This window comes from Chrysemys picta, chromosome 2, assembly GCF_011386835.1.
Source record: "Chrysemys picta bellii isolate R12L10 chromosome 2, ASM1138683v2, whole genome shotgun sequence".
NCBI lineage: Eukaryota > Metazoa > Chordata > Testudines > Emydidae > Chrysemys > Chrysemys picta.
The window spans coordinates 10,368,889-10,384,770 of record NC_088792.1 but is presented as its reverse complement, the minus strand read 5'-3'; the positions used below and the strand labels follow the sequence as shown (position 1 = coordinate 10,384,770).

Sequence of the window (15,882 nt, the reverse complement as noted above, 5' to 3'; positions counted from 1 at the left end):
GCCCAGAGCTAGCAGAGATTAGTCTGAAGTAAGTCTGACTGGTCTTGGAGGTAACCTGCAAGCCCCACCTACCTGCGGAAGCAATCCTGCCACAGTCAACACAAACAGAGCACTCAGAGCCTAGGACAGGCAAAGAGCAAAATTCCATGCCAAGTTCATTGCAGACACTGGCAAGCAGAGCTAACCTACCTGTTCAGCGCATGGGTACCACAGTGATGAGTGCGATTAAAAAAATCCACCTTAGATAAATATCAGTGTGCTGCTTCTGGCCACTTTAATTAATTAAAGAAACTTAGCTTTAGCCCCCCCTGGTTTCATAAAGCAGAACTTGAGGATGGTGAAAAATGTCCTATATTTACAGATAAAGAGAGTAGCATGCAGATAGAGGGCCTGATTCAACAAACGCCCACTGCAACCCATGGGAGTTTTGCCCATATTAAGACTACAGCATTGGAGCTCCACAGTGTGCAAACAATTGCATGGACAGTATTAAAAGGTTACGAGAACCCATTTCTTGCTGACTCTTACCGCCAGGAATTTGCTGAAATATTTCTCACTCTCTCCTGCAAGTGCTAAGGAAAGAAAACAATCTGGGAGAATAGCTACATGATGACACCCCGACTGCATTTCCAATCACTGGAGCTATTGTTGGATTTCCCCCCTGCTGCACTGGAAAAGTATTTTGAATGTCCTGCTTTAATTCTTCTCTTGCTTCTGCTGCCTCAAAGCCTGTAGGAAGATCTCCTTCACCTGGCCCATTGTCTCTTGGTACAGTTTGAAGTCTTCTTCTTTCATGTTCACAGTGCTCTCCAGGGCGGTCTTCAAGGCTTCGTTCTCATCCAGCTGGATCGTAAGCCTATGTGAATGCAAAGGGGAAATTTTCATTCCAGCTGCGGCAAACAGGAACTGTGCATCAGCCGCAAGGACAGAGACACATGCTCGCTGGGAATCTTACAACAGGAGTGAGAAATATCAGGCTTTTAAGCATTTGTTTCCCATCCCCTTGATACAAAGGGGGATATTCTGAAGTCAGGATTCTTCACCCTGATATCGCTGAGAATTATTTTGCCACTGACAAACATCCAACTCCCATTAACATGCATCAGATCAATGGGTAATAAAAGGCTCCTTTCTTCTTAGTGGTTTATGGCTACCTAGCATTCCTGAATCTGGGTTCGTATCATTATTATGAGATTTTAAGCCTCCGATGCCAGACGCTGGGAGTGGATGACAGGAGATGGATTACTCGATAATTGCCCTGTTCTGTTCATTTCCTCTGAAGCATCTGGCCCGGGCCACTGTCAGAGACAGGACACAGGGCTACAGGGACCATTGGTCTGACCCAGCACGGCTGTTCTTATGCTGCTGTCAGAGTCCCGCCAACAAAGACAAAAGCGCGGGGTAAATCAGAGGAGCTCCACTGGAGCAGATTTACACCAACTGAGGATGTGGCCCAGAGAATCATGACCCTAAGAGTGGGGTTGGTTTAATCTACCTGAGGATGGGCTAATTTCAGCCCCATTTCAAAGAAGTTGAAAGCGATACAGAATACGAGAAGAAAAGCCATACCTTGTAGTCAGTTCTTCTATCTGAGATTTTAGTGGCACCTCTGAGAGCTGCGCTGCAGTGAGATCTTTCCTATCGCTCGCAGTCAAGGTATGTCTGGAGCTATTAGCAGACTGACCTGTAAATTTAATCACAGCATGGAGTTCTGTTACAGGACAAAGGCCATTCTTTGCAGTCAACAGCACATGGCTTTACAGCAGAACTCAAGAGATGGAGGATAAATAATAGGAGGGGTTTGGTCAGTCTGAGCACATGCATTAATTTAATGTAAATACATAGGGTAGATTTCTGTAATCTCCTTTCAGTGAAATTGTAAACAGGATCAGTGGTGAGTTGAGTGAGAGAGGGAAGGAAGAATACAATTATTCTATATAAAATAATGTGCAAGTGTCCAAACCCCTAGGAGGTGTGAACGGAATGTGATTATTTTTTAAGCTGATCTTGAAACTGTATTTCACTCAGTACTACAGTGACTGGTGCTCTCTAAATATCCGAGAGAAATGAATATCGGTGTGTTATACACAGAGAGCGGCTTCATAAAGCACTCTGGGATCTTCGCAATGAAAGCAATTATGGCGTCAGTTCAGGAAAGTACTCAAGCATGTGCTTAAAGTTATATGCTTTCCTGAACTGGGGCCTGTATGAACATGAATGTTCCCAACAATTAAAATAGACAGGAAAACTCATTGCCAAAGCAATTCTGAAAGGTGCTAGGTCTTGAGCCTTCCTTTTGCAAGTGCAGCAATTGGTGAGTGGGGAGGGAAGTAAAATACATGAGAAAAATTGGTTACGTTGCCTAATGGAGAAGATGCCTTTGTCCTGCTATCTTATCTTAGGGTACATCTACACTACAGGGGGGAGTCGATTTAAGATACGCAAATTCAGCTACGTGAATAGCGTAGCTGAATTCAACGTATCGCAGCCGACTTACCCCGCTGTGAGGACGGCGGCAAAATCGACTTCTGCGGCTTTCTGTCGACGGCGCTTACTCCCACCTCCGCTGGTGGAGTAAGAGCGCCGATTCGGGGATCGATTGTCGCGTCCCCACGGGACGCGATAAATTGATCCCCGAGAGGTCAATTTCTACCCGCCGATTCAGGCGGGTAGTGTAGACCTAGCCTTAGAGAACTGATCAGCAAACACGACAGTCATTACCTATATCCCCACTGGATTTTACTCAGCAAACTGCTCTCCATTTTTTTTCTTTGAACAAGGAAAACAAAATAAAAACAGGAGCAATTTTAGAGACAAACAAATGTGCTGGTTTGTATTATACCAACAATGCTCTGCTAGCACTAGTACCTAAATTCTCTGCCTGTGAGAGAATAAAAACATTAACATTTACAACTAGATCAGCCCTCCAATTTAGCACTTTGAGAAAGGAAAGGGAACATTAATGGGTACTGTAGTCTCTCCTTTATGCAGTTGGTTTTCCTGAATTATCTGGCAGAAACACCATTAGGAGAAACTAAGTTCTCTGCTAAAGGGGTATTTTTAAGATTTGTCAATTTGCTGCTTGTATAAACTCCAGAGAGTGTTAAATCACTAGAAGGGACTGGGAACAATTAAAAAAACAACAACAACAAAACCAGACTTTGGTGAATAGGGTTGCAATCCATTCAGGTTATGGACTTAAGCCCAGAACCTCAAAGGTATTTTTAAGGTCCCTGTTCCCATTGATTTCAATACCTCTATGTACCAATTCCTGTCATTTAATAGCGATGATACTAGTCTTTATTTAAACAGACTGCTGATTTGGTCCTGAAGTATACAGTGATAATGAGCTAACTTTTAATATACACAGAACCTTTCATCCCAAAGTGCCTTGCAAACTGATATACATAGGCTGTGCTTCATCCAACTATGAAATGCCGACAGCTCTGGGGTGAAGCACAGAACCGGTAACATAGCACAATAACTGGAAAAAATGGCTTAGGACAGGAAGAGCAGATTCCATCTCTATTTGTGACTGCAGGGGAAATTTAAGTGGGTAGCATATAGTAATACATCTAAGGGCACAAGTGGTCAGGACCTCTGTTTTATATCTCCTCCAAAAGACAACCACTAATAGACAGACTCTAATAGTTTATGGGGACGTGGACTGAGAGGGAAAAGAGTGACATCCAGTGAATAACCAACACCACTCCCTGCAACAAATAGACATTCCGTTTAGAGCTTTCTCAGCTAACTATGGACCTGATCAAGTACACCACACTCAGATCAGATGAACTGCAGAGAAATGGGCTATGGCCGCAGTAGAATCTCTCCCTTCCATGAAAACCAAGCAAACTACTCCAGGCCTAAAGAGCAAAAGGAAGTGTGTGTAGGGAGAGGAGAGAGATGGACAATGTACAGAGAACATAATGAACCAGTTAGGCAAGAAGGAGATGGGTTCCTTACCAAAGAGAAATTCTGATCCCTGGTAACCTCCGCTATATATTTCAAGTATGTACAAAAAGGGAAACTATTGTAAAAGTTTCCATAAGAATATATACAGTTTTATTGTTTTTAGACATTTTATAGGATTACAGTCCATAAGCAATAAACGGATCTAATCAAGGAAATAAAAATTTTACAATCCACGATGAGCTTTTCTTCTTTAACTATGTTAGTGAGGCTTTCATATTTATAGCAGCAGATTATCGTGTTTTAGTGGTAATAAATGACACAGGATCTAATTACTTCAAGACCAGCAATAGTTTTTCATAGACACTGACAGGCCTTAAATTGGGATGTATCATTTAATTCTGTTCTCAGTTTAACCTTCAGCTGAACCTTTCAAGCAAAAGAGCAGCGAGAATACAGTGCTAGAATTGGTGGCAGTGCATAGCAGCTTCAAGTTTCTTCTGTAGGCCCTGATCCTGCCAAGGCTTGCACACTGTGGGCGAAATCCTGGCCCCACTGAAGTCAATGGCAAACTCCCCAAGTGGGGCCAGAATTTCTTCGTTAGTAGTTCCATTGGCTTCGGCAGAACCGAGTGCATGAAGTTAAGCACACGTATAAGTCTGCACAAGCTCGGGGTTCTAGATGTTATTCACATCTCCTGGCTGCCAAATGGGGAAGTTGACTAGGTGACAGACACTCCCTATACCATGCCGCCCCTCACCTGTTTTGTTCCTCGGGAAGGGTTTCTGGTTGTTTGAATTCTTCCCTGCATCCATTTTCATTTTTTCAAGATGCTGCTCCAAAATGACTGATCGACGTCGCTCTTCTTGAAGCTTCTTCTCAGCTTCCAAAACTTTATCGCTGCTTTCGACCACCCTAATGTTCAAAACAAGTGGGTCGGTTTCTTTATGATCAGGCTATCAGGACTCTAGTACTCTCCAGTCTTAGTTTCAAATTCTGCCCTTGGATGCACAGCTCACAATAAGATGAATGGATGCACGCGCTAATCTCCCAAGGGCAGATATTCCAGATATTCATCCAAAAGGCATCAGCCACGTTTGCGAGATGGAGTTAGCTAATGAGCATGGGGTTCAGTTATATATTATAAGGAATTGTTTTACCGATGGAAGTTGCCCAGGTCCCTCAGCAATGGACACCACTGTAAGCTTCCCATACAACAAACCACTGATGTTGTAGGTTGTTGATGGCAGACCAATAATTATATCAGTAACAAACTGCTTCTATTTTTAATACACTGGACTAGCATAGAAGCAAAGTAGTAAAAATGGTCTAACAGCATTATCTGATATTGACTTGTTCTGGTCTCCTATGTAAATAGCGAAGATTTCCACAAGCATCTCCTTGAAATGAAGAGAAACTCGTAGACTTTAAGGCCAGAAGGGACCATCATGATCATCTAGTCTGACCTCCTGCATGCTGCAGGCCACAGAACCTCACCCACCTGCTCCTGGATGTTGCCTTTTATTAGCTCAGCCACTAGAAAGTACTTTGAAAAAATGTGCATGGGACTGAAGGCAATGAGATACCATGAGACTTTACGCAGCGATGGTATTAAGAATGCAGTTAAATGGGCAGCATGCAGTGCTGAGCTGTTGAAGGTCATTCAGTGGGAACATGTCTTTATTTCATAGGTATCCCATGCAGCATCTTAAACGATTAATCAGAAAATCTCACACAGGACCACAGCAGCTGCCAAACTGCATCAGACCAATGGTGTATCCTACCTAGGGCTGTGGCTGATACCAAATGATTCATGGGAAGTTGTCAAAACTATAATGAACCTCAACTATTGTATAGTGCTATACAAAGGAAGAACAATATCCTTCTTGACCTCTGGAGATGATCACTGCTTACTTCTTGAAGCAATAGATTTGGTTACTTTTTATTACTCCCTTAGCTTGCATAGCTAAAAGTGTTATAATAAGCATAAAATTATACTGTTCCTTTAACAATCCATCCAGAGTAGGAAAGACTCTGACCTCTTGTGGCAGTGAATCTCCATAGGCTGCCGACATTCTGTATAAAATAGTATATCTTTTTAGTGGTTCTAAATTCACTGCCCTTTCATTTAATCGAGTGTCCCCTAGTTCTCATATTAGACAGAAGGGGTGAAAGTGAGGGACTAGTCCATTTTTGCAACAGCCTCCACCGATATGAATAACTCAAATCAAGTCCCCCCAGCTGTTCTCCTTTCCAAAATCAGGGTTCAATCCTGCAAATATTTACTATTGAGTGTAGTCTCATTGACTTCAGAAAGTACCATGTTCCGTGGTTAAGTGTTTGCACAATGGAGTCCTAAATCCTGGCAATCTGGGCAGTCTCTCATCAAGTCCCACTTATCTAACCACTTCCATTGCTCTTTCTTGAGCTTAAACTCAAGAAATGTAGATGAGGCTAAGCAACCTATCCCCCAAGTGTGTGTGTGTGTGGGGGGGCTAATCATTTTTCTATATATTAATGGTAAAAATATTAATGGAACTATATTATATTATCCAGAGGTCTTGTAAGTGAATTTTGTGAGACTTTTGCAATAAGTCTTGGGAGAGCCCATGATAATGTGTGATGATTGTGGAATTGCAGAGTCACCATTATATGGTAAACATCACCCTTAGCTGTGAATTTCATTGACTCTGGTGGTTTTGGTCATTGTTTCATGTTAATTTGAGCCTAATCGTGCAAACACTTACACACTTATCCTGACCTACTCAAGCAGTCCCTTGAAGTCATTGGGATTGCATGTGTGAGTACAATCGCCCGTGCGTGTTTGCAGGCTCGGCCTGTAAAGAAACAGTGAGTGATACCTACCTTTTCAACGTTTGAAATTATACATATAACTGTCTACAGTGGAATGCACAGACCAAAATATAGGCAAGTGGAATAACACACAATATTCAATGTAAAATAAGTAAAGAAAGCAAACAAACTTACTGCATTACAAAGCAGACAAAAATTTTGTGTGTATACTAGAGAGAGTCTAGGGGTTAGAGCATAGGACTGGGAGTCAAAACTTCTGGATTTTATTCGTGTGCAAAAAAAATGCATCTTAAATGTTTCTAAAGAGCAAAGGGTATGTTTACTTCACCCTCTTATAACTCAATCAGATTAACGGGCTTTACTAAAACTTTCAGCAAAAAAAAGCGTCGCCATTACATTGAAGCGATGCATGGGGAATATCAGCTGAAAAGGAGAATTACTGAGAAAGTTATAACATAAGAACATAAGAATTATTAAGTGGTGAAACACTGGAATGCGTTACCTAGGGAGGTGGTGGAGTCTCCTTCCTTGGAGGTTTTTAAGGCCCGGCTTGACAAAGCCCTGGCTGGGATGATTTAGCTGGGAATTGGTCCTGCTTTGAGCAGGGGGTTGGACTAGATGACCTCTTGAGGTCCCTTCCAACTCTGATATTCTATGATTCTATGATTCTAAGAATTAATTTAGTAATTTATTATGTGGTGAGCAAAGCAAAAAGGACTCACTAAAAACAAAATATCACTAAAAACAACTATATCTGATGGCATGCTGGGTTGCATACTACAGAGCCTTTCAAATGCCTGTAGGTCTAAAGATTTCTTAACCACTAGATATAATAATATCACAAAGGGAAATATCAAAATCAGCTGCTACCTTTTCTGCAGGACAGTGACTAGTTCTGTGAGCCTCTCTCTTTCCACCTCAGCAGCATGGCAAAGAGCCTTGTACTCTGTGATCTGTGTCTGCAACACTTTCAGATCTGGGCTCTCGGTGTCAGCAAGCCTAAGAAACAGCAAAAACTTTAGGCATCGGTTTATTTCCCATGACTGAAAGCAACTGAAGTAAAGACAGGCTTGAAAAATGTACCAAATGCCTACTAGCCTTGGGACTAAGCCTACTAGGCAAGGTACAAAATAGAGGTGCCACCAATCTCTGCGCCCCCCGACTCCAACCACCACCTAGCCTGCACTATGTAAATAAAACAGTTGGGCGACTTCACTTGGAAGGGCCTCCCACCTCTCGCTGGCTAATCTTCTTTCTCCCACTTCAAATCTCTCCTTTAAAACCACAGGTCTCTTGTTAAACCTTCCAGCGCCGATCTACTCACCAACACCTGCTCCCATCCCAGTGCTACAAGCCATTGTAGTGAGACTGCCCTTGTATTCGCAAAGCACTGGGCATACCTACAACCATCTATTAAATAACAGCATTTCGGTTGGCAATGATTTTCCCCAACAGAAAAGCTTCAAACATTAGTGCAGGGGATTTGCATTCTTTTGCCTGCAATCTGATACAAGAAGCCAGGCAGATTTCCCAGGTACCCCATCGTGCGCTTCCCTTATTTTCTCTCCCATTGACGTACACAGGAATGTCTAGGGCTCATGCCTGTACTGTGAGCACTGGGAGGTGGGATAGAAACCCAGCATTTATTTTCAGAAACTAAGAGAACACAAACAAGAGCCAGCCTGAGTCAAAACACTGTGATGTGATCAACTAGAGAGGAGCTTTTCTGCTACAAAGATCAGGGCCCCTCACTAGGTTTAGGGTCATTAGCTAATGCAGACAGGGCTAAGAGTATGCTGGTCTCTGTCTGGTGGGTGCCAATGGAATTCTCCCCACACCTATACAAAAGACTGCAAACGTACCTCCCAGATGCGACACTGTTACTTGGAGGTGAAGGCTTTGTAGCTGCAGATTCTACAAGTGTGTGCCCCATCTTAGATACGGTGCTATGAGGAAGAAAACAAAAAACTCAACATCAGCGGTGTAATGAAGTTTGAGAACCCCTGCTCTACATAATAAAGTCCTAGATCTGGTACTGTCTGCGGTCCTACAACGTGTGTGTTCATCACTGCCCTCTACTGGACAGAATGTCAGACCAGCTTATGTGCATGTGCTCATGTCTCCCTCTTGGGGCTGCTGCCAACAGAAGGGGTAAGGTAAGCCACAATGCCACACAATGCACAAATCTCTCATGGGTGACAACTGGTTAATCCATTCCAAGACTAGGTAAGGCTGGTAATGACAACAGTGCTCTAACTGAGCACAAATGAAGTATTTCAGGTTTGGATTTCCCTAGGGTTGTCTATATCCCCTCTTTATAGCATTTTTCATTTGATCTTTTCTGTAAGTAAAAGAAGATCCACTTTTAATTTTTGTTAAATCAATGGAAAGGATTGTTCATCAAAATATTAATAGTAAGGGAGTGAGCAGTGCCCACTGAGCTAACAACGGCTCTCGCAGGGCTTGGCCTCGTTCAGTGCACACCTGGGTATACAAGTATTTTCTTTACATAACTATGGTAGCCATGCGTGTTAGGCTAAAGTTAATGCATTGCACTTGGGTGCTTTTATAAAGTGCTTAACAAAGTCAGGAAGCTTCCTTAGCCTAATTTTACTGGTGGCCTCCCTCCTGTGAAGACAGAGTTGAAGCAATTTGGATAATATACAGGTTTGCCACCTAAAAGCACGAAAACTTGTTTTGGGGAGTTACAAGTGAGAGAATCAAAATCATAGGGGCCATACCTCTGGAGACCCTTCCACTCTATAATAAACCCCGGCTCCCAAATCAGGGCTGGTCCGACAGTGCGAGGGGAAGTGCTTTAGCTGCAGAAGGACCTCTCTGTCTTTTCTAAGCTACAAGCCAGTACAAAGCAATATGCTCACAACACACACAAAGATTGTGATCCTGCTTCCATTAAAGTCTAGGCAAAAACCTACCATTGACATCAAAGGAAGCAGGATCAGACCCAAATCTATCCACAACAAAAATTGTTAACAGTTTTATTTAATGACAACCTATTTGCTTCAACTACAACCGGTGCACGAGCAAGGAGATTTTATGAAAACCCTGGCGGCCTGAGTCTCAGTTGCACAAAGGCCACTTTGTACCACACTAGCAGTGCACAGGAGCCTTTAAGTGGGGGCTAACATAATTTACTAGCATTTATATTGCACCTTTACATGCTGCCAGAGTGTTGTAAAGCAGCCCAAGTGTAAATGCAAATCAGACCCTGTATTTGTTGCAGAACGACCACGGTAAACAAAAAGACAGCTCCTTAGGTAGGGTTGGTTGGTGGGTACTCAAGAAAAACAACTTACTGGATGTCTTAAATCTTCCTAACTTCTGTGATGAAATCCTACCCAAAGCAGCTTTGTTGATTTATACAATACACAACTGATTTATAGCTTATGTAAAACAGAGTTTCATATTAATTTTCAAGGCCACCTACAGAAGCCTGCTCATTAGCTGCCCGGTTTCTCTCAGTGACAAAACCAAAGGCACTTAAGCCAACCATGGGAATATTATCTGAGTCAGAGAGAGAATGAGCTGTACTATAAACATGCCAAATGCATAATATCAGTGGATAAGTGGACCTTTCTGTGTCCCAGGACAAATGTTTAAGTGATAACATGATTAAGAGATTTCCTTATAATGCAAATGAGCTGCCACAGTCGTCTTGAAGCTGCATTTGTGGTTTGGCCTGGCTGACAGAATTCCTTTTAATAATTCATATCTATTTTAAAGACTTAAATTAAGTTTTTCTTACCGAGCAGACCCGATCCTTCCAACATGGTCGCCTGCCGATGCTGGTGGTTTGATTAGAGTAAAACTCTGCTCTTCTAAGTGCTCTGAAGATGGTGAATCTGCAACATCTGAACTGCCCTCCTCAATGGTTTCTTTCTTCTGATGCTGCTGGAGCAAAATAGAAAGCCCATCATGCTTTGTGCTAATGCAGCAGACCAGAACTGCACCCAGAGCTGATACGTTGCTTACAGACAGAGCTGTGTGCATCCCAGAGTTTTTGGTTTACAAGGTTTCCTGGGAACCTTTGGTTCCTGTCCATCGGGGGAAGTTTCCACCCCAGGAGTTTCACTTTGAGGTTCAGGTTTGAACAACCCCCGCCTAAAATTTTAAGTGAATCGATTGAAATTCTAGAGTTTCATATCAAATCATAATCTTGGTCCACAAAGTTAACATGTATTCTGCTTCAAGTTCTCTCTCTTGGGTACTTATACGGCTCCTTATCACTGCAGTTTCTGAGCACCTCACACTCTTTAATGTAGTTATCATCCTAACACCTCTGTGAAGTAAGGCAGTGCTATTCTCTCCATTTTACAGATGGGGAATTGCAGCACAAAGAGGCTACGTGACTTGCCCAAGGTCCCTCAGGAAGTATTTGGTGGAGCAGGGAATTGAACCCAGGTCTCTGAAAACCTAGGTTAGTGCCCTAACCAATGGACCATCCTAGTGCATAGGCAAATGTAAGGCATCCCAAAGCAGGTGAACACAATAGCCCAGGAAGGCTATGAAATTTTTATTATATTAGTGTGCTGGCAAAATAATCCAGAGATTAGTAGTCACATGAGAGGACTAACTGCTCCTTATCTCACACCGAGGCAGCTTTTTTACTTGCTTTACAACTAGGGTGACCATATGTCCCGATTTTATAGGGACAGTCCTGATTTTTGGGTCTTTTTCTTATATAGGCTCCTATTACCCCCCACCCCATCCTGATTTTTCACATTTGCTGCCCAGTCACCCTATTTACAACTGCAAGTTAACAACTAATATCACTCTATGTTTTGAGTTTTCCAGACTTTGGTTAGTTTGTGCCAAGGTTTTAAGGTATTTACATGTGGCTTTTCTTTACTGTAACTCAGCTTTGACAATCACGTTGCAAAGCGTAGATGGGACTTGCACTCACGCCATCTCCACCGCCCAAAAGCTTTGAGGAAATGTCACACAGGTGTGGAGGAAACTCAGAGAAAGTCTCCCTGAGAGATTACCCCGGCATTGGTGGAAGCTATTGAAGCAATTGAGTGCTGGTATTCTGAACTAGCAGAAATCTCAGATTAAGTGGGGAAAGGAGCATTTTTAGAAATGGGAACATAATTCCCTCAGGGAGCTGCTGTTATAGTTAATCTATTTTGCTAGGTTTACCTGAAGTGTGAGCAGTCCCATCTCCTCCTCCAGCTCTTTAATTTTGGCTTCTCGTTCAGCCACCATCTGTTGGAGCTGCCCTATGAGACTGCTCTGTTTCTGAGCTTCGCTGTTCAAATGCTGGCCTAGACTCTGCTGGGACTCCTTGTTCTTCTCATCCTGCAGGCTTAGGTGCTTTAAGATCTCATGCATTTGCTTCTGCTCGTTCTGGTGAAGCAGAAACGACACGGGGTATGTTCTTTTTTGTATATAGTGATCATTAAATATGCATAAAATCATATTTCCCGTCTAAATCTATTCCCAAGTAAGATACACATTTTGATATGAGTAGTGCAATACATGGCCAGAATCCAGATTTTGTAGTATTAACATACCATGCCAAACTCATCCCTGGTGTAAGTCCATTAAAGTGAGTAATGTTACTCAAGGGATAAATTTGGTCCACCACGTTCTAAGCTCCTACTCTAACAGTGTCTTGGGACCAGCTTGACTGTCAAGTACTTTCAGCACCTGTCCACTGCAAGGATTTCACAGAGCAACATGCTGCAGAGCGAGATAATTCAGTACTCACAGGCCTCGATCCTGTAAAGCCCGGCACAGGGCATGGCTGTTATGCAAGTGTGAACGGAGCCTACATGCAGGTACAAGTAAGGTTAAGTGTTTGGCAAGGCTGACTCCTTAATGATCATACTACAAAGGGGTGGGGCCTGGGCAAAGAATGTACAGTAACTCCTCACGTAACGTAGTTATGTTCCTGAAAAATGCTACTTTAAGCAAAACAAAGTTAAGCGAATCCAATTTCCCCATAAGAATTAATGTAAATGGGGGGGCTAGGTTCCAGGGAAATTTCTTCATCAGACAGAAGACTCTCTCTCTCTCTCTATATATATATATACACACACACACACACACAGTATAAGTGTTAAACAAACAATTTACTACTGTACACAGCAATGATGATTGTGAAGGTTGGTTGAGGTGGTGAAGTCAGAGGGTGGGATATTTCTGCTACATGATGAACTAGCACTTGGCTGAGCCCTCAAGGGTTAACACATTGTTGTTAATGTAGCCTCACACTCTACAAGGCAGCATGAATGGAGGGAGAGGAGACAGCATGGCAGAGAAAGACAGAGACACACACCGTGTGTGTGAGTGAGAGAGAGAGAGAGAGAGAGAGAGAGAGAGAGAGAGAGAGAGAGAGACGCGCATTGCCCCTTTAAGTAGGCTGACCCCACTCTAAGTACATTGCCTTTTTAAGTAGATCAGCAAGTTGAGACAGCAGTTGCTGCCAACAAGCTCCCTCCATCCTGAGCCCTGTCGTGTCCCCCCTCCCGCTCTGTGGAGATGGGGTAAAGGATCAGGGGGGAGAGGGACACCCTGACATTAGCACCCCTCTTCCCCGCCTCCTGCATAGCAAGCAGGAGGCTCCTGGGAGCAGCTCCAAGGCAGAGGGCAGGAGCAGCAGATGGCAGTGGGGGGAGGGACAGCTGAACTGCCTGACAATTGATAGTCTGCTGGGCAGCTGCGGCACAGGGAACTTAAGGGACCTGATGGGGGGCTGCTGGTCCACCCTGGTTCCAAGTCCCCACCAGCTAGCTGCAACGGGCTGCTCTTCCTGAAAGCAGTGGACAAAGCAGGTGGCTGCCAAACAATGTTATAAGGGAGCATTGCGCAACTTTAAACGAGCACGTTCTCTAATTGATCAGCAATGTAACAACAAAACAACGTTAATCGGGACGACGTAAAGTGAGGAGTTACTGTATTATTGTTATCCCCATTTTGCAGGTTGGAAAACTGACACACAGGACTGGGACTTCCTAGATTCCATTCCCACTGTGTGACCCTGGACAAAAACTTTCAGTGTCCTCTGATTCTGACTGCCAGCCTCGGCCTTTCTTTCAGCGGTACTGAGCACTTACAACTCCAGTTGAAGTCAGCGGGAGCTGCAGGTGCCTCAGCACCTCTGTGAATCAGGCTTTGTGTGTCTCCAGTTGGGCAACAAAGAACTGAAGCACCCAAAATTAGTAAGCAAACATTGACCAAATGCCCAGGATCACACAGTGACTCAACAGCAGAGCTGGGAATAGAATCTAAAGTCTTGATTCCCAGTTCCGTTTTCTACCTACCAGACAACCCTGTCTCCACCTTTTATGGCAACTCTGCTGGACATTTCTTATGAGACATGCCGCCAATAGCCACCTCCAAATGCGTCACTCTTCCCTTTGTGCCAATTTTAAATCTTTACCTGTGTCTGAAGCTGATTCAATATAAAATGCAGAAGTTTTGGATCATTCTTAAACCTAGGATTGACCCATGAATTTTACAGGCCTCTAACTATCCTAAGTGTATGTTTTGGTCACTATGTTGTAATATGCCTTCGCTATCGCTAATTATAGCCAGAGCACTAATCCTGTAATGCCTGGGCGGGATTGCAATAGTCAGACTGTACCAGTAAGGCATCTATGAGCTCATCATCGTGCTTTCCTTTCTCCAGCAGTGTTAAGATTTGTCCTTTCAGAGCTTTCACCTCATTGGACAGCACTTTGTTCCTGGCTTTTGATGCATCCAGTTTTTTTTTCACATCCTCATGATCTTTCTGGAGAGTGTTATGTTCCCCACTGAGTTTCTGCAATTATGTAAACCAACAATGTGAAATGACAGAAGAGATCAATCATATCATAGTCTACATGCATCTTCTCACTGAAGAGAGCACAGGGAAGCAGACACGGTCCTTTAGAATCCAGAGCTGTGCACTGGCTTGGCAGTCAAAAAGTGACTCACCTCTGTGTAAACAGAAATATAGCTATATTGTTATTGCATGTTTCACTCATCACTCAGTGTGCAGGAATCTGGTTGGATTTAAGCAGATTCAGTTTTGGCAATGAAGCAAATTATAATTTTGTACCAAAACCTGAAGCATTGTGTTCCCGATCTGCCATTTGCCCTGTAATTGAAGTGACTACACTGTTGATTAACATCCTCCTCTGAAGAATAAAGAGCATCACAATATAAATACATAAAATTATAGATTACAAACACACTGGCGACACTGGGCCAGATTCCAATCTCAGTAAGACCACTGGAAATCTGGAGGAACCCCAGACTGGTAACTGGGCGCAAGCAAACACTATGTGTTTTAATAGAGCTAAATGTAAAAGTATACCTCTGGGAAAAAAGTAGGCCATGCTTACAGGATGGGGGATCTATTCTGGGAAGCAGTGACTCTGAAAAACATAGGGGTCATGGTGGATAATCAGCTGAAAATGAGCTCCCAGTGTGGTGTTGTGGCCAAAAGAGCTAATGCCATCCGGGGATGCATAAACGGGAATCTCAAGTACGAGTAGAGAGGTTATTTTACCTCAGTATTTGGCACTGGTGCAACCACTGCTGAAATACCACATCCAGGTCTGGTGGCCACAATTCAAGAAGGTATGGATGCTCCCCGACTTATGCAATTGTTCCATTCTGGAACGCCTTGCGTAACTCGAATTTTGCGTAAGTCGGAAACGTATACCCGACCATTACGCAAAACAAAACCAAAAACAAAAAAATCTCCTATTTCTAGCTTACGGAGGTTTTTCTGTAAGTGCGGATTTGCGTAAATCGGGTATACGTAACCCGGGGAGTGTCTGTAGTTGATAAATTGGAGAGGATTCAGAGAAGAGCCATGAGAATGATTAAAGGATTAGAAAACCTGCCTTATAGTGACAGACTCAAGGAGCTCAAGCTAGTTAGCTTAACAAAGAGAAGGTTAAAGGTTGACTTAATGACAGTCTATAAGTACCTACACAGGGAACAAATATTTAATAATGGGCTCTTCCATCTTGGAGAAAAAGGTGTAACATGATCCAAATGGCTGGAAGTTGAAGCTAGACAAATTCAGACTGGAAATAAGGTGTACATTTTTAATGGTGAGGGTAATTAACCATTGGAACAATTTACCAAGGGCCGTGGTGGATTCTCCATCACTAACAATTTTTACAATTTTGGATAGGA

At 43.1% G+C, this 15,882-nt stretch overlaps 1 protein-coding gene across 14 annotated transcripts in view; it reads right to left on the bottom strand.

The window, feature by feature from the left end:
* Positions 1-251: 251 nt before the first annotated feature.
* Positions 252-15,882, bottom strand: part of CCDC13 (coiled-coil domain containing 13) — a 33,681-nt gene continuing 18,050 nt past the window's right edge. For 6 of the 14 annotated variants that reach the window (XM_008170749.4, XM_024107415.3, XM_008170750.4 and 3 more), the window contains 8 exons: positions 14,336-14,512; positions 11,887-12,093; positions 10,493-10,638; positions 8,589-8,672; positions 7,597-7,725; positions 4,673-4,827; positions 1,570-1,684; positions 252-856 (listed from right to left, as the gene is read on the bottom strand). In XM_008170749.4, the coding sequence (XP_008168971.2) occupies positions 697-856; positions 1,570-1,684; positions 4,673-4,827; positions 7,597-7,725; positions 8,589-8,672; positions 10,493-10,638; positions 11,887-12,093; positions 14,336-14,512 (1,173 nt within the window). In that variant the 3' untranslated portion in view covers positions 252-696. The remainder of the gene's footprint in view (positions 857-1,569; positions 1,685-4,672; positions 4,828-7,596; positions 7,726-8,588; positions 8,673-10,492; positions 10,639-11,886; positions 12,094-14,335; positions 14,513-15,882) is intronic. The other 8 variants (XM_065582611.1, XM_065582614.1, XM_008170748.4 and 5 more) reach the window with 4 other exon arrangements.